Genomic DNA, 17,857 nt, shown 5'->3' on the forward strand with positions numbered 1-17,857 from the left:
CTAGTATTTATAAATAAATAAATAAGTAAATAAATCTTAAGATTCTAAAATACAATCTTTGATTATCAGTGAATTCTCTCTGGTGTCTCCAGAGTAATTAGGATGCACTTGGTGCTGACATTTCCAGCTTCCCAGTCAATCAGAAGGGTGTCCTGGATTCAGCTCCCATGACCTGGGGTAAAGAAGACAAGGAACTGCCCAGTTCCCTCCAGGAACTGAACGTGGGGGTGTCACAAAGCGGCTGCTATTTAGAATTCTCTCCGTCTTTTAGGACAGAAAATTGGTGTTCCTAGATTTTGTTCTTTTCCTGCCTTTTGATCGCAGATATTTGAGGAAATAAGAACCAGGCCCCCTAATGCCAGAAAAAGTGCCACCATATAAATATACATTTATTTTGCATTCAATAATAGGTAGTTAATGAATTTCTTGCAAACCTTTCTTTTAGGCAAATTGTTTTCAGATATATTTTGTCACCGGTTGGCTTATGTGGCACCTGCACCAAGATTTGCCCAGAGTCTCTGGGTCACATAGCTGATGAGTGGTGCTTGGGGTCAGGGGGTCAGGTCTTCTGACCAGACCCATTAGGCTTTTGTCTAGATTTCCTAACATTACATCAACAATTAAAATATTTAGCAAGCAAAAATAAGATCACCTTCCACATTAGAAGAATGATTGGGAAATCCTCCATGAGTGCCAGGTTTAAAACATGAATAACTTTAACACCCATAGAAAGGGACCTGCTGTTAAGATAAAACAATTATGGTGGTGTCCTTTGGGGATGCCTATTGCTCTATTGCTGGTTAATCATATTTATAAGTGACCGAGAGCCCCTTCCATGATTCCATCTTACCCTGAAATATAGATGTCAAATGGCCAAGAAGAGCATCAGAGGGAAACTATGTAAAATGTTATTTTTCTTCATCTGTAAAAGGGCTTCTGGGCCCATTTACACCGACACACACATAAATCATGTTCCGCTGTTGTTGGAACTATTTGGCGAGGTGTTTCTTTCCTTTTTTTTTTTAATCTCTTATTTAAATTGTACTCTCTCCTTGATTAGATCAGAAGAGTCACAGTTTATTTAAATATGCATAATAAAGCAGCAATGCATTATATGGACTAAATGAATAAAATGCCAATTTTAAAAATGTGTTGCCGAAAAGGCCAGGCAGACAATTGCCAGAATGACAGTGTGGCCTCGAATTCACCATGGAATAAATTTAAGAGCTGTCACGAGACATCCCAGCTTACGTTGATTGCATTGAAGATGCATGCCAGAGCAACAGCTTCAGACCTAGAATCTCAATCCAGTTAGGGCTTTATGAACCATCATCTGTAAACATGGTATTCTCTGCAAGATGCCTTTTTAAGTAAGACACACTCCTTTGTTCTAATTAGTGTGCCTCATATACTTTGAATTTGTTATTTGGCCATTTCCTTTCAATGTGCTTTATAATTATTTTAGTAATAAAGATAATCCATACTTGTAATAACACAGAATTCTTGAAGGAATTAACAGTTTCCCCTGGGCTCTGCCAGTTCAACCCCTTGTCCCACCTTCAATTCCCCTTTCTGAGGAAACCATCACTAACAATTTGCTATGTAGCCGCCTTTTCCTTTTCACATAAACATTTCCTCATACACATACATATATGGGGTTTCTTCTCTCCTTTTCTCAAAAATCAGATCATCACAAGCTTAGTGTAACCTTATAATTTTTTATTATAATGAAGACCTCTTTCTAGGCCAGTACATACAAGTAAATTTATTCGTTCATTTTAATAACTGAAATAACATTTCATTGCATGGCTGTAGCAGACGTTATTCTGCTCATCACTTATGGATGAACATTTGGGTTATTTCCAGTGTTTTCTTACCATAAATATTTACTTTTATAATAGAAACATCATTTTATAAATCTTATGATCATTTTCCACTCAGTAAAGTGTGGTGGTAAAGGAGTAAAAAAGTGGGGACCTTCTGTCTTCCCCTGTTCTCTACAATCATGTGCTTCTGGGATTAGTAACTTAGAATGTAGTAGAATTATAGAAAGTTATGTACAGAATATCTCTTCGGACAGGGAGTGTCCTAAATGTAGCTTTCATTTTGCGTTGGAGCCACTTGTCCTTAGCTTCTGTGTGCAGATTCTTCGCAGAGCTGAAGTGATCTTTCAGCTGTCATCATAGCCCATCCAGACTCCGTCAAGAGCAAATCCGTTACCTGGGCTGAGGCAAATCTACGACATTAATGACAGGCTGTCCAATCAACCATGGTTTGCTTGTTTTATCTCGTTAGTCCACGACCTTAGATTTTTATGAGTGAGAGAGCCTGACTTTCACAATATGCTCACTTCAAAAGTGCTTTGTGCTGTTTTAGAATTAGGAAGGGAGGGAATGCTGCCTTGATGACGTGAAAAATTGACCCCGCGTCCTTTCAGTTGCTTAGTATGTGCTCAGCAATGTTACTGGCCACATGTTTGAGGATTTTGAGCACCCGAGAAGAATTCTTAACCATGTGGTTATAAAAACAACCAATTTCCATAAGTGAATATGAGTGTGCTTATTAATGGGCCAGCAATTGCTTCTTGCATTCAATCACATTTATAACTAGCAAGGAGAATGCTTGTTCTGCATGATTTAGTGTTTACAAAATTACAGTTGCACGGCAAAGCTTACTGTACTGGAGGCTTTTTAAAGAAGCATATGTGGTCCTTTTGCAGGTAATAAAATGGAAAATCCAATTTGCAATTGCAGAATAAGCCCCTGAGTGATATATGATCTTCATAGCAGCGTTGGGCAGCGGGTCACCGCTAATCACGGCAAGGGCCGCCTTCCCCTGTGGCCTGGGCCTTCCCACCGAGGAGGGAGCAGAGTGAATCACTGTCTGGGAGCCAGCCAGCGTGTCTGTGGATGCACCACTTTCTAGCTTATTAGATCCTCTTTGTCACAGTGCTTAATCCTGCCGCCTGATCCTTGTTAGAACACCACCAGTGCGCCGCTCAGCCTTCTAATAAAGGAGATGGGTGAGGGCTTCTAACTAGACGCACTGAAGCGTGCGGCAGTTAGGCGATTGCAGCCTGACTGACAGGGGGGTGAGCTGCTTCCTGCATGTTATTACTTAAAAGGGAACCCACCTCAGACAGCTGACAGATGAGCTTTGCTGAGGCAGTGGGAACTTGTTGCTAGGCCAATCCGAGCGGGTGTCATCTTTTCACACAGTATAATGGCCTAGCTTTACTCTAATTATATTAACCCTCTTCTGAAATTGCTGCATTCCGACCTGGCGCAGAGTGAGCTAAGAAAACTGGAGATAAATAGCTTGCTGGGAGGATTACAACTGCACCGAAGCAGGTATTGTGTTATCCACCAGTGACATTAAGTTGAAAAACAAAATAAGCACGCCCTATTAAGCCAGCCTCGGTTATAACTCTGAGGAGTCAGTGCTCGGTTTGGCTCCTGCAGTTTGGTTTCCATCTCTGTCGACTGTAATAGTTTCTTCCTTTAAGGTTGACTGTGGTTATTAAACATGTTTTTCATGGTGCTTTGTTAAAAGGAAAGTACAGCATCAACCAGGAAGCTGTTGTTTGGTCTCTTCCTGGCCCCCGCCTCCCTCCAGTGAACTTGAATCATTCTTTTCTGTTAGGCTCCATGAAGCACCTGAGAATTTGATTTAGTAGCCTTGTGTGATACGATAATCAACAAATGGGGATGGGGAAAGGTAACCCCCATCCTTCCCCCCTCCAGTGAGTATGTCAAGATGAGCTTGAAGGGATATAAATGAAAATGCTCAGGAGAAGCCTGTGGCCCTGTCTGTGGACCCCAACTTTCAGACATCGGTGTATTAGACATCTGGGGTGGACGTGGTATGATATATACAGTCGCTGCAGTGAGAAGCTGTGTGCCTGCAACCTATACTGTGTTGTGAACTAATGTTAACTCAGTAAAAAGAAAAATAAAGGACTCCTTTTCCCTGAAGGGAGTGTGTCTAGCTGGCATCAAGCATTTCCCACTTGCTCCATTTAGCAGATGTCATTAGCAATCCCCCTGGCCTCTCTGTCTCCATTGACAGCACTTAAATGGAGACATTGCCTGCGATTGACAGATCTCCAGGGGTTCGAGTCTTCAGACAAAAGGGCCTAGAGAACACGGCTGACCTTTCTTGGTGTTATTCCCTTAGGTCTGTCTTCTGTATGTGGCAACTGGGGAACATAGAATTTAGTACATTATTTTCAGAAGATTGCCATTAAAAAATCTACAGGCTTATTAGTAAGACTTGCTAATAAGTTGGCAAGAGGTTGTGCTTTCCAAAGTGGGCTTGTGGGTGGATAGGTGTGGAATGCAAGTTCCCTCTTACAGGAATATGCACCTGCACCTTAATTAGTTCAAGAACATACCTGGCCTTTTGGATTATTGGGGCTAACCTTGGACCTTGGTAGAAGGGAGCTGGTGATTTGTTTTTTCCCACACTCACCTATGGAATATCCCTGAGCAAATTTGGAATAGCTGAGACTTGTGTCTCTCCTTCCCAGAGCCTTTTCTGGTCCACATTGCTCTCACATGGACCCAGCACCCTGAAAATGCAGTGTGGTGAGAAATGCCCTGTGTTGCACACATGGCCACCTTCCCAAGTCTTTCCACTCTTCTCCACCTCACCACCCCCAAACCATAATTCTTGTAATCCCTGTCTGAACCAGCGGTTAGTAGGAAAGCATTTCATTTGAGTTCCTTCATAGTAATATGTAAATGACAGTGTGTTGTGGATGATTTTTGAACAGATGAAATACCCATTAGAAATTAGCACTGTGTTTTTCTTTAGATTAATGAGGGGGTGGTGGGGGGAAGCTAACCACAGTAATCACTCACAGGGAGATCTCCTTTTAGTTCACCTCTATATGCAGTTTATATGTCTCATGGTTTCCCCCCAGCCCTTGCTTGCTTTTTTTCTCATCCACTTTGGAATGCAAATGTTTTTCCAAAGATCTCAGTTATTCCTTTGTCCCATAGTTGATTCTATGCTGATATTAGTGGGCAGACTTTGGAGGCAGGAAGATGACAGTATATAATGAGCACGGACTGGCTATTCTGAGGATGTTTTAAAAGAACTGTGTTCATCTTTAGGCTTCTACTTCCAACGTATTAGTGAATAGCTGTGCCATGGTTACTGTTGTCTGGTAAGGAGGCACTTCCTCAGTGGCCTTGGGTCCCTGAATAGTAGGAAAAGTATACACTGTGCACGTAAACCAGGACACTTAAGGCTTGTTTTGAAGTGAAGGATTTTTCCCCCAGAAATTCTCTTATGTTCATTTGTAGGAAAAGTAGAAATGGAAGAAAAAGCATTAAGGAACAAATGACATGGAAAAGAGGCTAAAGATTATAGCAAATGAGATCCTAAGAGATCATTTAATTATTTAAACAAGAGATCAGTTTCACTCTTGGGAAGCTAAAGCCCCCTAAAACCAAGTGAAGATTTAAAAAGATAAATGACAGCCCATTATGGACAGTAAAAGACCCAGCTAAACAGAATGTGTGTGACTTTTGGATTTGGATTTGCCCTAGTCTGTTTTCTGATCCCATGGTTTAGACAGTAAAGCCCATTAATTTCTCAAATGATTTAATATTGACTAATGATGTTTCACCATTAAGATGTGAAAATTGACAATATTGATCATCTCAGAGAGAAATGTATCTGCTTATTTCTGTGCTTAAAACAAAAAAAAATTAAAGTAGCTTTGGAAAGATCATGAGGAGTTACTTGCTCTTGATATTTGGTATACCTCTTTAAAATTGTTTTATAAATTTGAAATCATTTATTGGTCTTTCTCTATTTTTCTAAATAGTTATAAGTTCATATAACAAAAACGAGAAAGATTTGAAGTATCCATTCTTTTGTTTTATGAATAAACATTGCATTATCTTATAAAATATTAATTTACCTATTCATTTTCTAAAACTCACATAAAGCTTATGTGCTTTATGGTATACTTGCATCACAAAATGCATTTTCCTCATCCTGAGTCATCAGTAATGACAAAATTGACAGTGAACTCTCAAAAGAGGATAAATATGTTACTTTGGTCTTAGGAAGAAGAATTGCTGGATGTTGACTATGTTCAAAAAAATCTTGGTCTGTAAACCAAGAGTTTGAAAATGAATTTTATCCCTTTAGGAGAAGGAGTTTGGTGTGTCTACTGCCAAATAAAACCACATGAATAGCTGCTGCTTAACTTCCCTGTCACTGTCTCTCTCATAGTCAGGCATGTTATAGAAAGTTCTTTCAAACACGGTTTTTCCCATTTTTGAACATACCAAGCAGGAGAAAAAAAGTAGAGTCAACAAATCATCAACAGTTAATATCCAGATACGTGGCACTTGCTGACTTTTTTTTTGCTACTTTCATAATTCATCCTTGGTTGATCTAGATTGACATGTAACCTGATAGCGTCACCAGGAATTGTAGAAAGAATATGAGTTTTGGAGTCAGGAGTCTTAGTTTCAAATCCCAAGCTTGACATTTTCTGATCTTGGACATATTACTTAATTTTTTGTAAGTTTCCATTTCTTTCCCTATAAAATGATGTTAATAACTGACCTTAGCAATTACTGAAGAATCAAATGTAGAAATGCTTTTAAAAAATGATAATTTGTAAACTGGTAAAAGCTATATATGAGTATCTCTCATTACCATGTTAATGAGATTCATTTAGTACTGATTCTGAGATATGCTTCTAGTAGCTGAGTAATACAATAATGATTTTACTTGTGTAATATTCTTATCTTCCTTCACTGTTCTACTTTGGCTGATAAAAAAATGGCACTGATCAGATTGGGTTTCGATCATATTGGGCAAGCAGTGATGAACATTGTTAAGATAGAATTTCAGCAGATTTTGATATTATTGCCTCTCTCAGCCATTTAAGTCTCTGTAGCAAACACCTTGAAAAATAAGGCATATGCCATATTTGCAAGAATTCCTTCCAGGTTTACTTAGCTCCTCTCCCTACCCCCTTTCTTTTTTCTTGCTTCCTTTTTTCTCCCTACCATTTTTCTTAATCTCTCAGGCAAGGAAACTACCTGTCAGTATTTGTGCACCAATGATGACTTAAGGTAAGAAATTTTTCAAAAATCAAATCCAGTGACCCAAAAGAACTTCTGGTTGTACTGTGATTACTGGTAGAACTTCTTAGACCTGATTTGTGTTGGGTAAAATGACACCATTTTTTCTTCCATATTTTCAGGAAACTTGGATTTAACTGGTCAGAAGCAAGTATTCAAAGCAGAGAACAATCCCTGGGTTACCCCGATTGCTGACCAATTCCAGCTTGGCGTGTCCCATGTTTTTGAATACATCCGTTCTGAAACATACAAATAGTAAGTAGACTATAATTTTCTAAAATAGTAGAGAGTGGTTTTATAGTATTTGTAATTATGTCTTTTTAAAAAACTACCATTTGAATTGTCATATTAGTAGCAGTTAACTCATAGCATTGTTAAACATTTTATTAATAACCCACATATAGCGATTATTATTTATAGATTATTTTTAGATCTAGATCTGTTATTTATAGATTATTTTTAATTGACATTTTCAAAGGGAGTTTATACCAATTTTATTTGGAATTTTTTTAAGCTATTCGTTGAATATTCATAGCACTAAGGAAATTCATCAACTACATTAAGATCAGAACTTTCTTTTTGTCCTTTGAATGCAAAGAATAACAAATGTTATGAACAAAATTGTTCAGCAGTTTATTTGTATAATCAGAAGCTAATACTAGGAAAGCATCCTTCTATTCTTTAATAGTTTTCACTCTAGTGAGATGGTAATCTCTCTCTGAGAAAAAGAAAAGGCTGAAACAGAGGGGGATGAACTAGCTTACAGCCACAGCTTCAAAATCCTCCATGTCCTTGTCTGGGGTCGAGCATGACTGTGGGGAGCCCACCCTAAAACTAGACCATTCCCTCCTCTTTCGTCGTCAGTGTGTCACCATTGAAAGGATTTCTTTCATTCCCACCTGTTCTGTTGTCACTGTTTCTGTTATATTTCCCTCCCTCCCTACCACCACCTAGAAGTTGGAACAATATGTTGTCTCAAGTCCTGTCTCCTCTAGTTTTAAGCAAATGCAGTAAAGTCTAATAGATTCCATAGGTTTAAATTGCTTTTGTGCCCACTACCAACTTTTGAGAGTTTAACATTCTGCTGTTAGAAAGGAGCTGGAGGGACATTACAGTTCTTATTAGATAGGAGTTCCCTTTTTATGGTATCAGGAAAATGCCCCTTCTCCCCCCCAACACTGCTCTCACACAATCTGTGCTGGGGTTGTGGGCAGTGTTGCATTGCAGGGAAGAGTCCACACCTGTGCGTGGCCAGTTGTGGGGCTCTGTCACCGACTGACAGATCACAGAGACCGGAAGCTGAGAGCAGCAATGGCATTAAAACTGAAAAGACTAAGTTGCCAAAATGATAACATGTCCTCATTTATGAAAGCAGTTTACAGTATGGTTTCTGTTAAGATAATACTGTGACATACACAATTATCCTAAGAGAAAAGTGAGGGGCATATAGGATGTGTGTGTGATTCTTTTATGAGCCACATAGATATGTGCAATTAAGCAGATGCAGAGTGTTTTTAAATATGACTGTACTGCTTCCTTGGAAATTAGTAAATTATGAAAATGTGTGAAAATATTATTGCAAGTTAGCGATTATTGTTCATTTTGTTCCTCTTAAACTGTTAATCATTACTGTCATGGGTTTTAGATAAGGTTCTAATTTCTTATTAGTGAATGGGAAGCTATGTAGAGTAGGGTATGTTTTTAGAAAACCACTCAGAAGAAATATATGAAAAATACACAAACCAAGATCCTATTAATGTGGAATTAGGGATCATATTCTGTTTATTATTTTGGTTAACAAATTTTTAGCTTACCATGCAGTAATTGATAATTAATGGGGAATTAGAATATATTACATATAAAAGTGTTTTCAATTTTAATTTCATTTTTAAAGTATAAATTGTGAGTTTATGCATTTTTGTTTTCCCTCAATCATTTTTAGGTCATTAATCACCATCATATACTATTCAAAGCTATTTCTCTTTATTTGAACATGGCTAGGACTCTGTATGGAGTCCTGTGTTGATTGAGTTATTTGATGGGTTGTTTGAGAAAGAAATATGTGACACAACATTTTTAATCTATAACATATTTGATGTATATGTATGTTCTTACCTCTTATTGGCATCCTACTTGAGATCAGAGTAATCTAAGCAGTTTTCCTACTAGCTTATTTTTTGTGTTTGATTCCCTAATGGAGAATTATATCATCTTTTTAACAGTTAAATTGACATTACAAAACTAAAGCATACAAGAGCCATTGTCCCCTTTCTAGGGATACTGGTCAGTACCTTATCAGTACCTGCTTTTAGAGGCATCTCCATGAGTCTCTGCTGAGGGAATACACTTGCCATGAGCTCCTGGAGGGTGGGACACTGGGGAGGCCTCACCAGTTCTCCTTGCTCCTCCTCTGTGTTAACCATGTGTATGTATCAGCTTTTCTGTGCTTCTTACACTTTCCAGTTAACTTCATTCCTTTCTCAGACATGTTACCCAAAAGCATGGACTATTAACTGTGTAAGACAGTAAGTCACACACTCTTAGTCTTTTTCTTAAAATATTTGTACAAAAATGCCACCATTGCATTTCATGGATTTTTTAATTTGAGGTACTCTTTTATATGACTCACGCTGATTTTGTAGATGTAATTATTAATATATACTTTTTAAAAAATTAAGGCTTATTTTTATGTGAATAGATATGTATTAGTGTATCATCATGTAAGTAGAATGGATGGTAATTCTTTAATTTTTTAGAAGCAGCCACTTCATAATTAGAACATTCAGTATCCTCCCCATCTAAAAAATACTGTTCTGATTAGCAGGTACTTGGCTGCTTTTTAAAAGTTGTACATGTGGCAGTCCTCAACAAGGTAATTCATTAGAATCATATTTGTTTTAAAAAGTATATTTCACATTCAGTATCTTAGTCATAGATCCTCTGTTTTAAAACCTATAGTTTCTAATTGTTACTTTGTCTGTTTTTATATAAGACACATATCTGTTCCAGGAGAAAAAAATCCTTTAATTTATACAAAAATCTTTAGTCTACCAAGAAAGCATATTTTAGCTTTGTTTTGGCACTGAAAATACCAATGAATCTCTCCCTCTCTCTTATTTTACTTTAGTATATATTAACCCATTATCTAAGTGAAAGCAGTAAAGAACTCACCAGCACGTTTCATTTTCCTTCACATCTGTGGTTGACTTTCACAGTGACTTTCGTGTTCTAAGCACATCCTCAAAGGCCTTCTGAGTCTAGAGCAGCGACAGGCAGAGAAGATGGATTATCTGGTTTCTAAACGCTAATGGACTCCAGGAGGAGACGTGGCCGTTTGAAACAAAACAGTGAAGTCAGTGCTTAGGAAGAATTAAAATACTTTAAGAGGACTTAGGTTGATGAAGATAGGAATTTGTGCAGTTAAACAGGGGGAGATGTGGGTCGGTGTGGCGGGGGGATGTTGAGGTATAGTTCTTTGGGAGATTGTTCTCTTGAGTATATCTTGGGCATTCATCATGTCCTCCTCATCATTCCTCAGGTGGAGATTGCCTTTGTTCACTTCTCATACTTTGAACAAAGGGGTCATATTGGCTGGTGTCATTGCATTGTTCTTTCATTATAAGTTAATCGCCGTATTCAAGTAAAATCATTTGTTCAGCCCAGCCATTGAGGACTAACTCTGTGCGTTAACATCGTCAAACATTGTTGAGTTACTCTGTCACCTTCAACTCTTCATTTGGTGTTTTTTTTTCCCTTGCGTGACCTCTTTTATTTCTGTGAAGCAGAATTATGATAGAATAGTCACCACTTGTTAAGTTTCCAGAGGTAGATTTTTTTCCCCAGGAGGAGAAGTCAGATTGGAGTCAGGATCCTTGACAAGATTCTTTGTGAAAGGGAGTAACTCACACTTTTCACATTTCCATCAAGGAAGGTGGAAAGAAACTGCAAGCCATTTTAAAAACTGACAAGTTAACTCTTAACAAAAGAAGAGGTTTGACAAATGTTAGACTGAAAATGTGTTGGTGGAAAGAGGCATTTGGAAAACAGGCATCCTCATGAAGGCTGCAATTTGCGGAGCACAGCAGCCCTAAAGCCTCATTTCCAGGGCCGCATAACTCACAGGATGCCTCCCTGTCATTCTTCCTGTCTTGTGCTTCCTCTTCTCTCTAGGGAGAGCTGCCACACTAACTGGCTTTCTGTTTTGTTTCTTAATCTTAAATGAAGACTGCCACACTGTTATTCATATTAATTAATAGAAACATTTTAACAAAGCAGTATTTGGTGAATGGTGAGTGATAATGAGGAAAATGGACTATTTCTCTTCTGTAAATCTAGCAAAGTGAATCCTTGTGTTTGATTTGTAGGAAGGATACTTTTATCTCCAGGTTATTGTTTCTCGGTTTGTTTTACTTGTAACATGAAAACTAAATAATATCTTCCTTTTATCCTGCATTCTCTGCAAACCTGTTACAGGCTATAGTGGACATAAATGGGCTTTATTAAGCAACTACTATACTTCTAATGACTGCTGAGTCAGTTGCCTAGAGACCCTTAAATAACGGGTATGTTAGGTCTACCAAAAGGCTAAAGAATCTCAACCCTAATAGGTGATCCCATTCATTTGAAAACATCCCTTTGCAGAAGGAAATTATATCTTAACAAAAACTCCAAATCTTTTTTCCTGATGAAGTATAAATTGATACACAGAACTAGCAGATGGTTTTGTAAATACCACAGAAGGGTGTAGGGGAGAGGGTTAAACTGTCAAGACCTTTTTAGCAGTTAGTAAATTTTACATAGTGACAGTCGGTATGCAGAGCAATGTAGTCTTTTCTTTTTCATTACTATATCTGAAATGTTTAGCCAGAGAAAACAGTATTTCCTTATAGTTGACATGAAAATGAAGAACTGAGGTTTTTTTTCCTAAAGCTGATAACATAGTTTGTTCTTATTTTTCAAAGTTGACTACATATTTTGTGCCTGGTAATTTATATTTTCTTTATAGCTGCTACACATGTATATTTTGGTTCCATTTCTTAGTTAATAGTTGTATTATCACATTTCCCCCATCATACAAAATATAAGTCAAGAATTTGACATCTCTGGACCTATTTGCATGCAGATATGTCACATTTACCTAATATTACTAAGAAATACCAAAGAGAAAAGGGAAACTCTGAAATATGTTATATTTTGGGTGGTATTGTGTCACATCTCTTATCTCATATTCACTTTATATGGTAAATTACATAACAGAAAAATTTACATAAAATTTTTCTCCAGATAGTATTATGAGTGAAAAGAGTTAAAGAATGTTGACTCCATGGAATAAATATAAATCAGGACATAATACCAACTGTTGATCTTTGATTTGACGTTTGATTTAGTTACTCAACTGTTTTTACCTGTGGCCTTGAGCTGTTAATTGTCCTGGTAAATTAATACCTCCACTTTTAAGACAATAGCAAGAATTCACTCTTTGAGGAAGAATACCTCTTTCCCAATTTTTTTTTGATAGATAATAATAGTGTAATTACATTTAAAAGCTGGCTTGACTTTCCTGCTTTTTATCTTAGCACTGTTACTCTGATATACTTCAGAATTAGTATTTAAGTCTCTCAAAGCTTTACATTTTTAAGTTCATGCAAAATATTTCAGTTTTTTTAAATGGAAGATACTTCCCATTTGACTTTTCCAGTGTACCTGGATTCTGGGAGAGTTATACTAGGGAACCTCCACCTTCCATGTCAGTAAAGTTCATAGGTGAACCCTACCAGGATAGCTGGTATTAGCTAGTTATGTTAGCTAATGTAGTTAGCTAGTGTTCCTGAAGTCATCTGAGAAATCCCATCTTACAGAGATTTTGGAATGTTCTTCAGACTGATGTGTCTTAGATACAAATGCAGACATGTCCCTCACATGTCCAGATGTATTCTTTGACCCTCTTGTGTGGTCACACCCCATGCACTGTGTTGACCAGCCAGCCCTGCAGGGGCCTGGTGAGCTCAGGTTAGATCAATGAGCAGGAACCCTGACAGTATTTCTGCATTTTATTTATGATCAGTGCAGTTATCATTTGGATTGTGAATAAATTTAAAGGGGCAGAAGGAAAAAAAAAAAACACTGCTGTATCAAAGGAAGAGAAATAGTGCTGATTCTGAACCTTGCCCCACAGAAGGTTTTACATAAGACTTTGACGAGCAGAACAGACATGTCCGTTTCTCTGTGCCCTTTTCACTGTGTGTTTACCCTCAAGCTTGCAGTCAGTGCTTCATGTACAGCATAATGCACTGAGCATAGAGCATTGCAGTATCACGTTAAGGTAAATAGAATATAATTTGCCCCTCTTCACAGAAGGAAAATAAACATAGGCTAAACTCAAATCTACACTCCAAAAAGAAAATATGTCAGTTTGCTTTCTCGTCAAGAGTTCCATTTTTAGATGATGTTCACTTGATGTAATCGTATTGAACGACTGAATATTGACCTACTCAATGAAATGAAATTGGTTAGCCCCACATATTGATAACCTTTATTAATTCCCAGTAATCTTAAAGTTCAATGCTTGATACTTTTCTATCCAGTCAGCTAGAGTTATTGCTTACATTTGCTGTTTTTATTTGAGAGATGAATTAATAAGTGGTATTTTTATAATCAAACAAAACTGTGAGTTCTGTTCTCTACACAGTGGTATATATATATTTTTTTTTTCATTGCATGCTGGTTTTTTATTGGGCTCTGTTCTCTTTTTCTGACTAAGCATTGTTGGAGGTTTGCTTTGATTTTTTTGGTTGGTTTAGTTTTGGTCATTTTTGGCAGTTAAGTGTTCTTCTGTGTTATTAAGTATTTTGGTTAATGCATAATATCATTGAAGGAGTTTTAATCACCTTTTATCAGATAAAAGGTTTATATGTCAGTTATGTCCCTAGGCATTAGTTGATGCTCCCTAGTGTATTTGCAAAGCATTAAGGCGATAACTGTCCATATTTTATTCTATTGTGTTTGTATATTATTTCATATTTGCTCTTAAGACTCAGGATATACGGATGGTTTCACTTATAATAGGAATATAGGGGAACCAAATAAGACATCAGTGTAAAAAAATAATAACAATACAAAACACAACAAAGCAAGAACAGACAATTATAAACCAGAAATATATTGCAGGGGAGGAGGAGGAAGAGGGATGAGAGGGATGGAGGGAGGAGCACAGGGGACTGTGGTGATGGTGCCTTGGGGAAGGAGATTCTATGGGGACTCAATCTGAGGGGGTGGGGGAAGCAAATACTGTCTAAAAAAATGTAAAAAATGATAAATGTTAAAATAAAAAAAAAAGAAAAAAAAGACTCAGGATATAGACATTTGTAAGAAGATGTTTTCTTTTTCCATTATGATAGTTAATTTTAATTTTAATTTTTTAAGATTTATTTATGTAAATTTATGTACACCACAAGAACTGGGGTACAGGCCAGAGGTGTGGGGGAATGAGAGGACCCACCAGAGACTGAGTGGGGAACAGAACAGGCAGATCGACTGAAATACACTGCTGAGGGGAGCAGCGGGTGAGTCAGGAGAGGTCTGCTGCGCCATATGGGTCACCTCCCTGGCCAGGGATCAAACTCGTGTGCAGAGGATAGCTTCATAGGTTGTGTCTTAACCCCTTGCACCACCAGGGAGGCCCATGATAGTTAATTTTTAAATACTCCTTTAGAATAAACACAATTATGTCCCCTTCAAAGTGTACATATGTTTTACCTCTAGCCACTGAGATGGTGTTTGTGTAGAAGTTAATAAGTAAATTATCATTGAGGTTTTGGAAAGTTTAATTTTTTTTTTCCCTGATGATACTTAATTTTGTCTGATTTGGGGTATTTAAGCTACCCAGCAGAAATTTACTGGCTCACGGTTCCAGGGGCTAGAAGCCTGAGCTTACAGTGTCTGCAGAGTTGGTTCCTTCTGAACATTGCAAGGGAAGGCCCTGCCCCAGCTGTCTCTCTCCTTGCCCGGTGGGCAGCGTCTCCTCCCCATGTCTGTTCACAGGGTTTTCCTTCTGTGTTTTCTCTCTGCCCAAATTTCTCCTTTATGAAAAGACACTAGTCATTGAGTGAAAGCCTACTTTAGTGACCTCGTTTTAACCTGATGATGTCTGTAGTGATCCTCCTCCAAATCTGTTTTTTTGTAATGGACCCTGCACTAGTAAATGTGTTTTTCCCAGGGTCTTCATGGTCTTGAGTGGTAGCTGCTGATGTTTTGCTCTATAAGGTGTGGAATCAAGGATTTCCTGTCACCTCTTGGGGGGCCCAGTTCCTATATCAGGAGCCCTAAAAACTTCATTCCTTTTTTCCCACCTTATATCAGGAGGACTCTGGACTTTTAATGGGCGACATCAAAACAACTAATACTGGGCATGGAAATCTCTCCTCACTTAATTAAAGGAGGTTTGCCCTCCAGCATGAGACACCAGAGATGGAGTGTATCTTTTCATATCATGCACAGTGACATGTTCTGCTGCAGTGCTCTGAGGACAAAGGAGGGAAAATGAGGTCTGGTTTTGTTTCTAGAAGTGGCTTTTATTCCAGTTCTGTAAGTGGCAGATGACCTCACCATACCCCATTTCCGCTGTATCACCTTCAAAGCAAGTAGTTAAAAGTATATCATCCTGAGAATTGTCACAGCAATGATTTCTGATTCTGAATTCTTATTTTTCTGGGAAAATTCCTTTTTTTTTTAAATTTAGTTTCATTCTTGAATTTGCACCCCATTTGTATTTACTTTATTGAATTTTTTTTAAGGGCAACGGAAGATGATGATGACCCTGAATATAAATTGTTACAGGAAAAGGGATACAAGATAAAATTACCAGATCAACCTTTTTATTCTATATTTTATGGAATTCCTAATATATGTTTGGCAGTAACTTATTCGTACACATGAATTCCTGACACTTTCGATTCTTCAGACTTATTAATCAGTGTAGTCAGCACCAGAGCAATTTTATGAGACTTACCAGTCATCAAAAATTTATTATCAGATAAATCAAAGAAACAACGAGCATCTTAATAGGGTAGAGAAAGTGGCATGTAAAGGATCGTTTAAAACTGTGCTTTTGTCGGTTGGGTATTATATTTACAACCAGTATCAGAGACTTACTCATAATTTCATGCACAGAATCAGCAGGGTGATAGCTGTCTTCTTAGCAAAAACCTTTTTCTTTGTCTTTCTCCAGGACAATACTGTGGTTGACCTAAATGTAAAACTGGGGATACTAAATATACATGGAAGCTAGGAAACATCATGTTCTAATGTTAAAAGAGTACCTACATTTTCTTTGGGTTTTTAATTACAATTATCATCCAAAGTAAAGAATTATCAAGCTCTAGCCTCTTCTTAGGGACAAGAATGCTAACCTTGAACTCTTTGGAATGGTGTAGGGACATTGCCATAGACAAATTGCCTTACTTGTGAACAGGTTCTTTATGCACCTTCTCATAAACGTGACTTAGGTCTACTGTATTCTTAGCACGGTTTTTGACAGCAGGCTCAAAGTATAAGAAAAGACTTGCATCTTCATGGTGAGATGAGCTCCTTGGAAGAGAATTTTTCCATCATCCTAGACCCATCCCAGTTATTATCCATTGGACAAAAGGATCATGGTGGGCACTCAAACAAGAGCTGAGTTTGCACTGAAGAATCTTGACACAGACTCACTGGGAATGTGTCCAGAGACAAGGCTGGGTGACATCCTGTCAAAAGCCCAACCTGCTTTCCACTTCATATCTCCATATAAGAGCTGCATTCTCTGCCTGTAATGTTCCCTCTTCTTGTATTTACCTACTGAAGCCCAATTATTCTTAAAGGATCATGCAAAACAGCAATTCCTCAAATAGTTTAATCTGAATGCTTCCCTACTGGCCACCTGCTCTAGGTCCTTCTTACCATCGTTCTTTGGAACCTTTACTTTTCCTTAGTAGCAATTTAAATAACAGCAATAATATTTATCAATTATTGAGTATTTAACATATGACAAAGTACACAATTTATTGTGTATACTATTCTTCAGCTTATAATTGAGTATTTATTTCTGTGAATACTTCTTGTATATGGGGTTGTGGTTCAGTACATGTTTTCTCTCTCTTAAGGTCCTGGAATTTTTCTGAAAGCAAGACAAGCATCAGGATTACTTCATGACTAGGTCTCATGTGCAGCATGCCCTCAGTGTTATATTGTAACAGAGATCCTCTGACAGGGTACCCTGATTTCTGATATAAGATAGGATTCTGGCATCCAGAATGGACCAAGTTAAAGTTCTTGGTTTTTGCTAGTACATGATAAACAATACTCAAAACTTTAAAATGCATTTTCAGTGTATAATATCAAGTGAAGGTTATGTTTTCACTGAAGTCTTTTACTGATTGTCTAGCTCTCTTCTTCTTAACACACTTCTCATATTAGAAAAGAAACAGTCCTTTAGCTTCATAAATAAATGAATTCTGTTTCAAAGTGAGACCTTCCTCTAAATGAGTAAGTCAGCCTGGGTTATTTTGTGTGCCTTCTCTTGATCCAGTATGGGATTGTTTCATGAGGCATGTAGAGTGTATGATTGTGTTTGTAAATGGAGTGTTTTTTAGAGAAACTCAGGTAACTAGTATGGGTGGTTATCTCTAGGGAATGAAACTGAATCAATGGGGGAGAGGGGAGGTGCGAGAATACATTTTCTTTACCCTTCAGCTCTTATTGGATGTTCT

The 17,857-nt window shown here is 37.7% G+C and overlaps 1 protein-coding gene across 4 annotated transcripts in view; it reads left to right on the forward strand.

Moving 5' to 3' along the window:
• The window catches only part of RSU1 (Ras suppressor protein 1), a gene marked incomplete at both ends in the record, with an annotated part of 151,012 nt that overhangs the window by 68,159 nt on the left and 64,996 nt on the right, over window positions 1–17,857 (forward strand). For 3 of the 4 annotated variants that reach the window (XM_084253552.1, XM_084253553.1, XM_084253555.1), the window contains one exon: window positions 7,235–7,367. The exons of the other annotated variant lie outside the window; for it this stretch is intronic. In XM_084253552.1, the coding sequence (XP_084109678.1) occupies window positions 7,235–7,367 (133 nt within the window). The remainder of the gene's footprint in view (window positions 1–7,234; window positions 7,368–17,857) is intronic. 4 annotated transcript variants of the gene reach the window in all.

The sequence above is a fragment of the Talpa europaea genome (genome assembly GCF_964194135.1).
Source record: "Talpa europaea genome assembly, chromosome: 14".
NCBI lineage: Eukaryota > Metazoa > Chordata > Mammalia > Eulipotyphla > Talpidae > Talpa > Talpa europaea.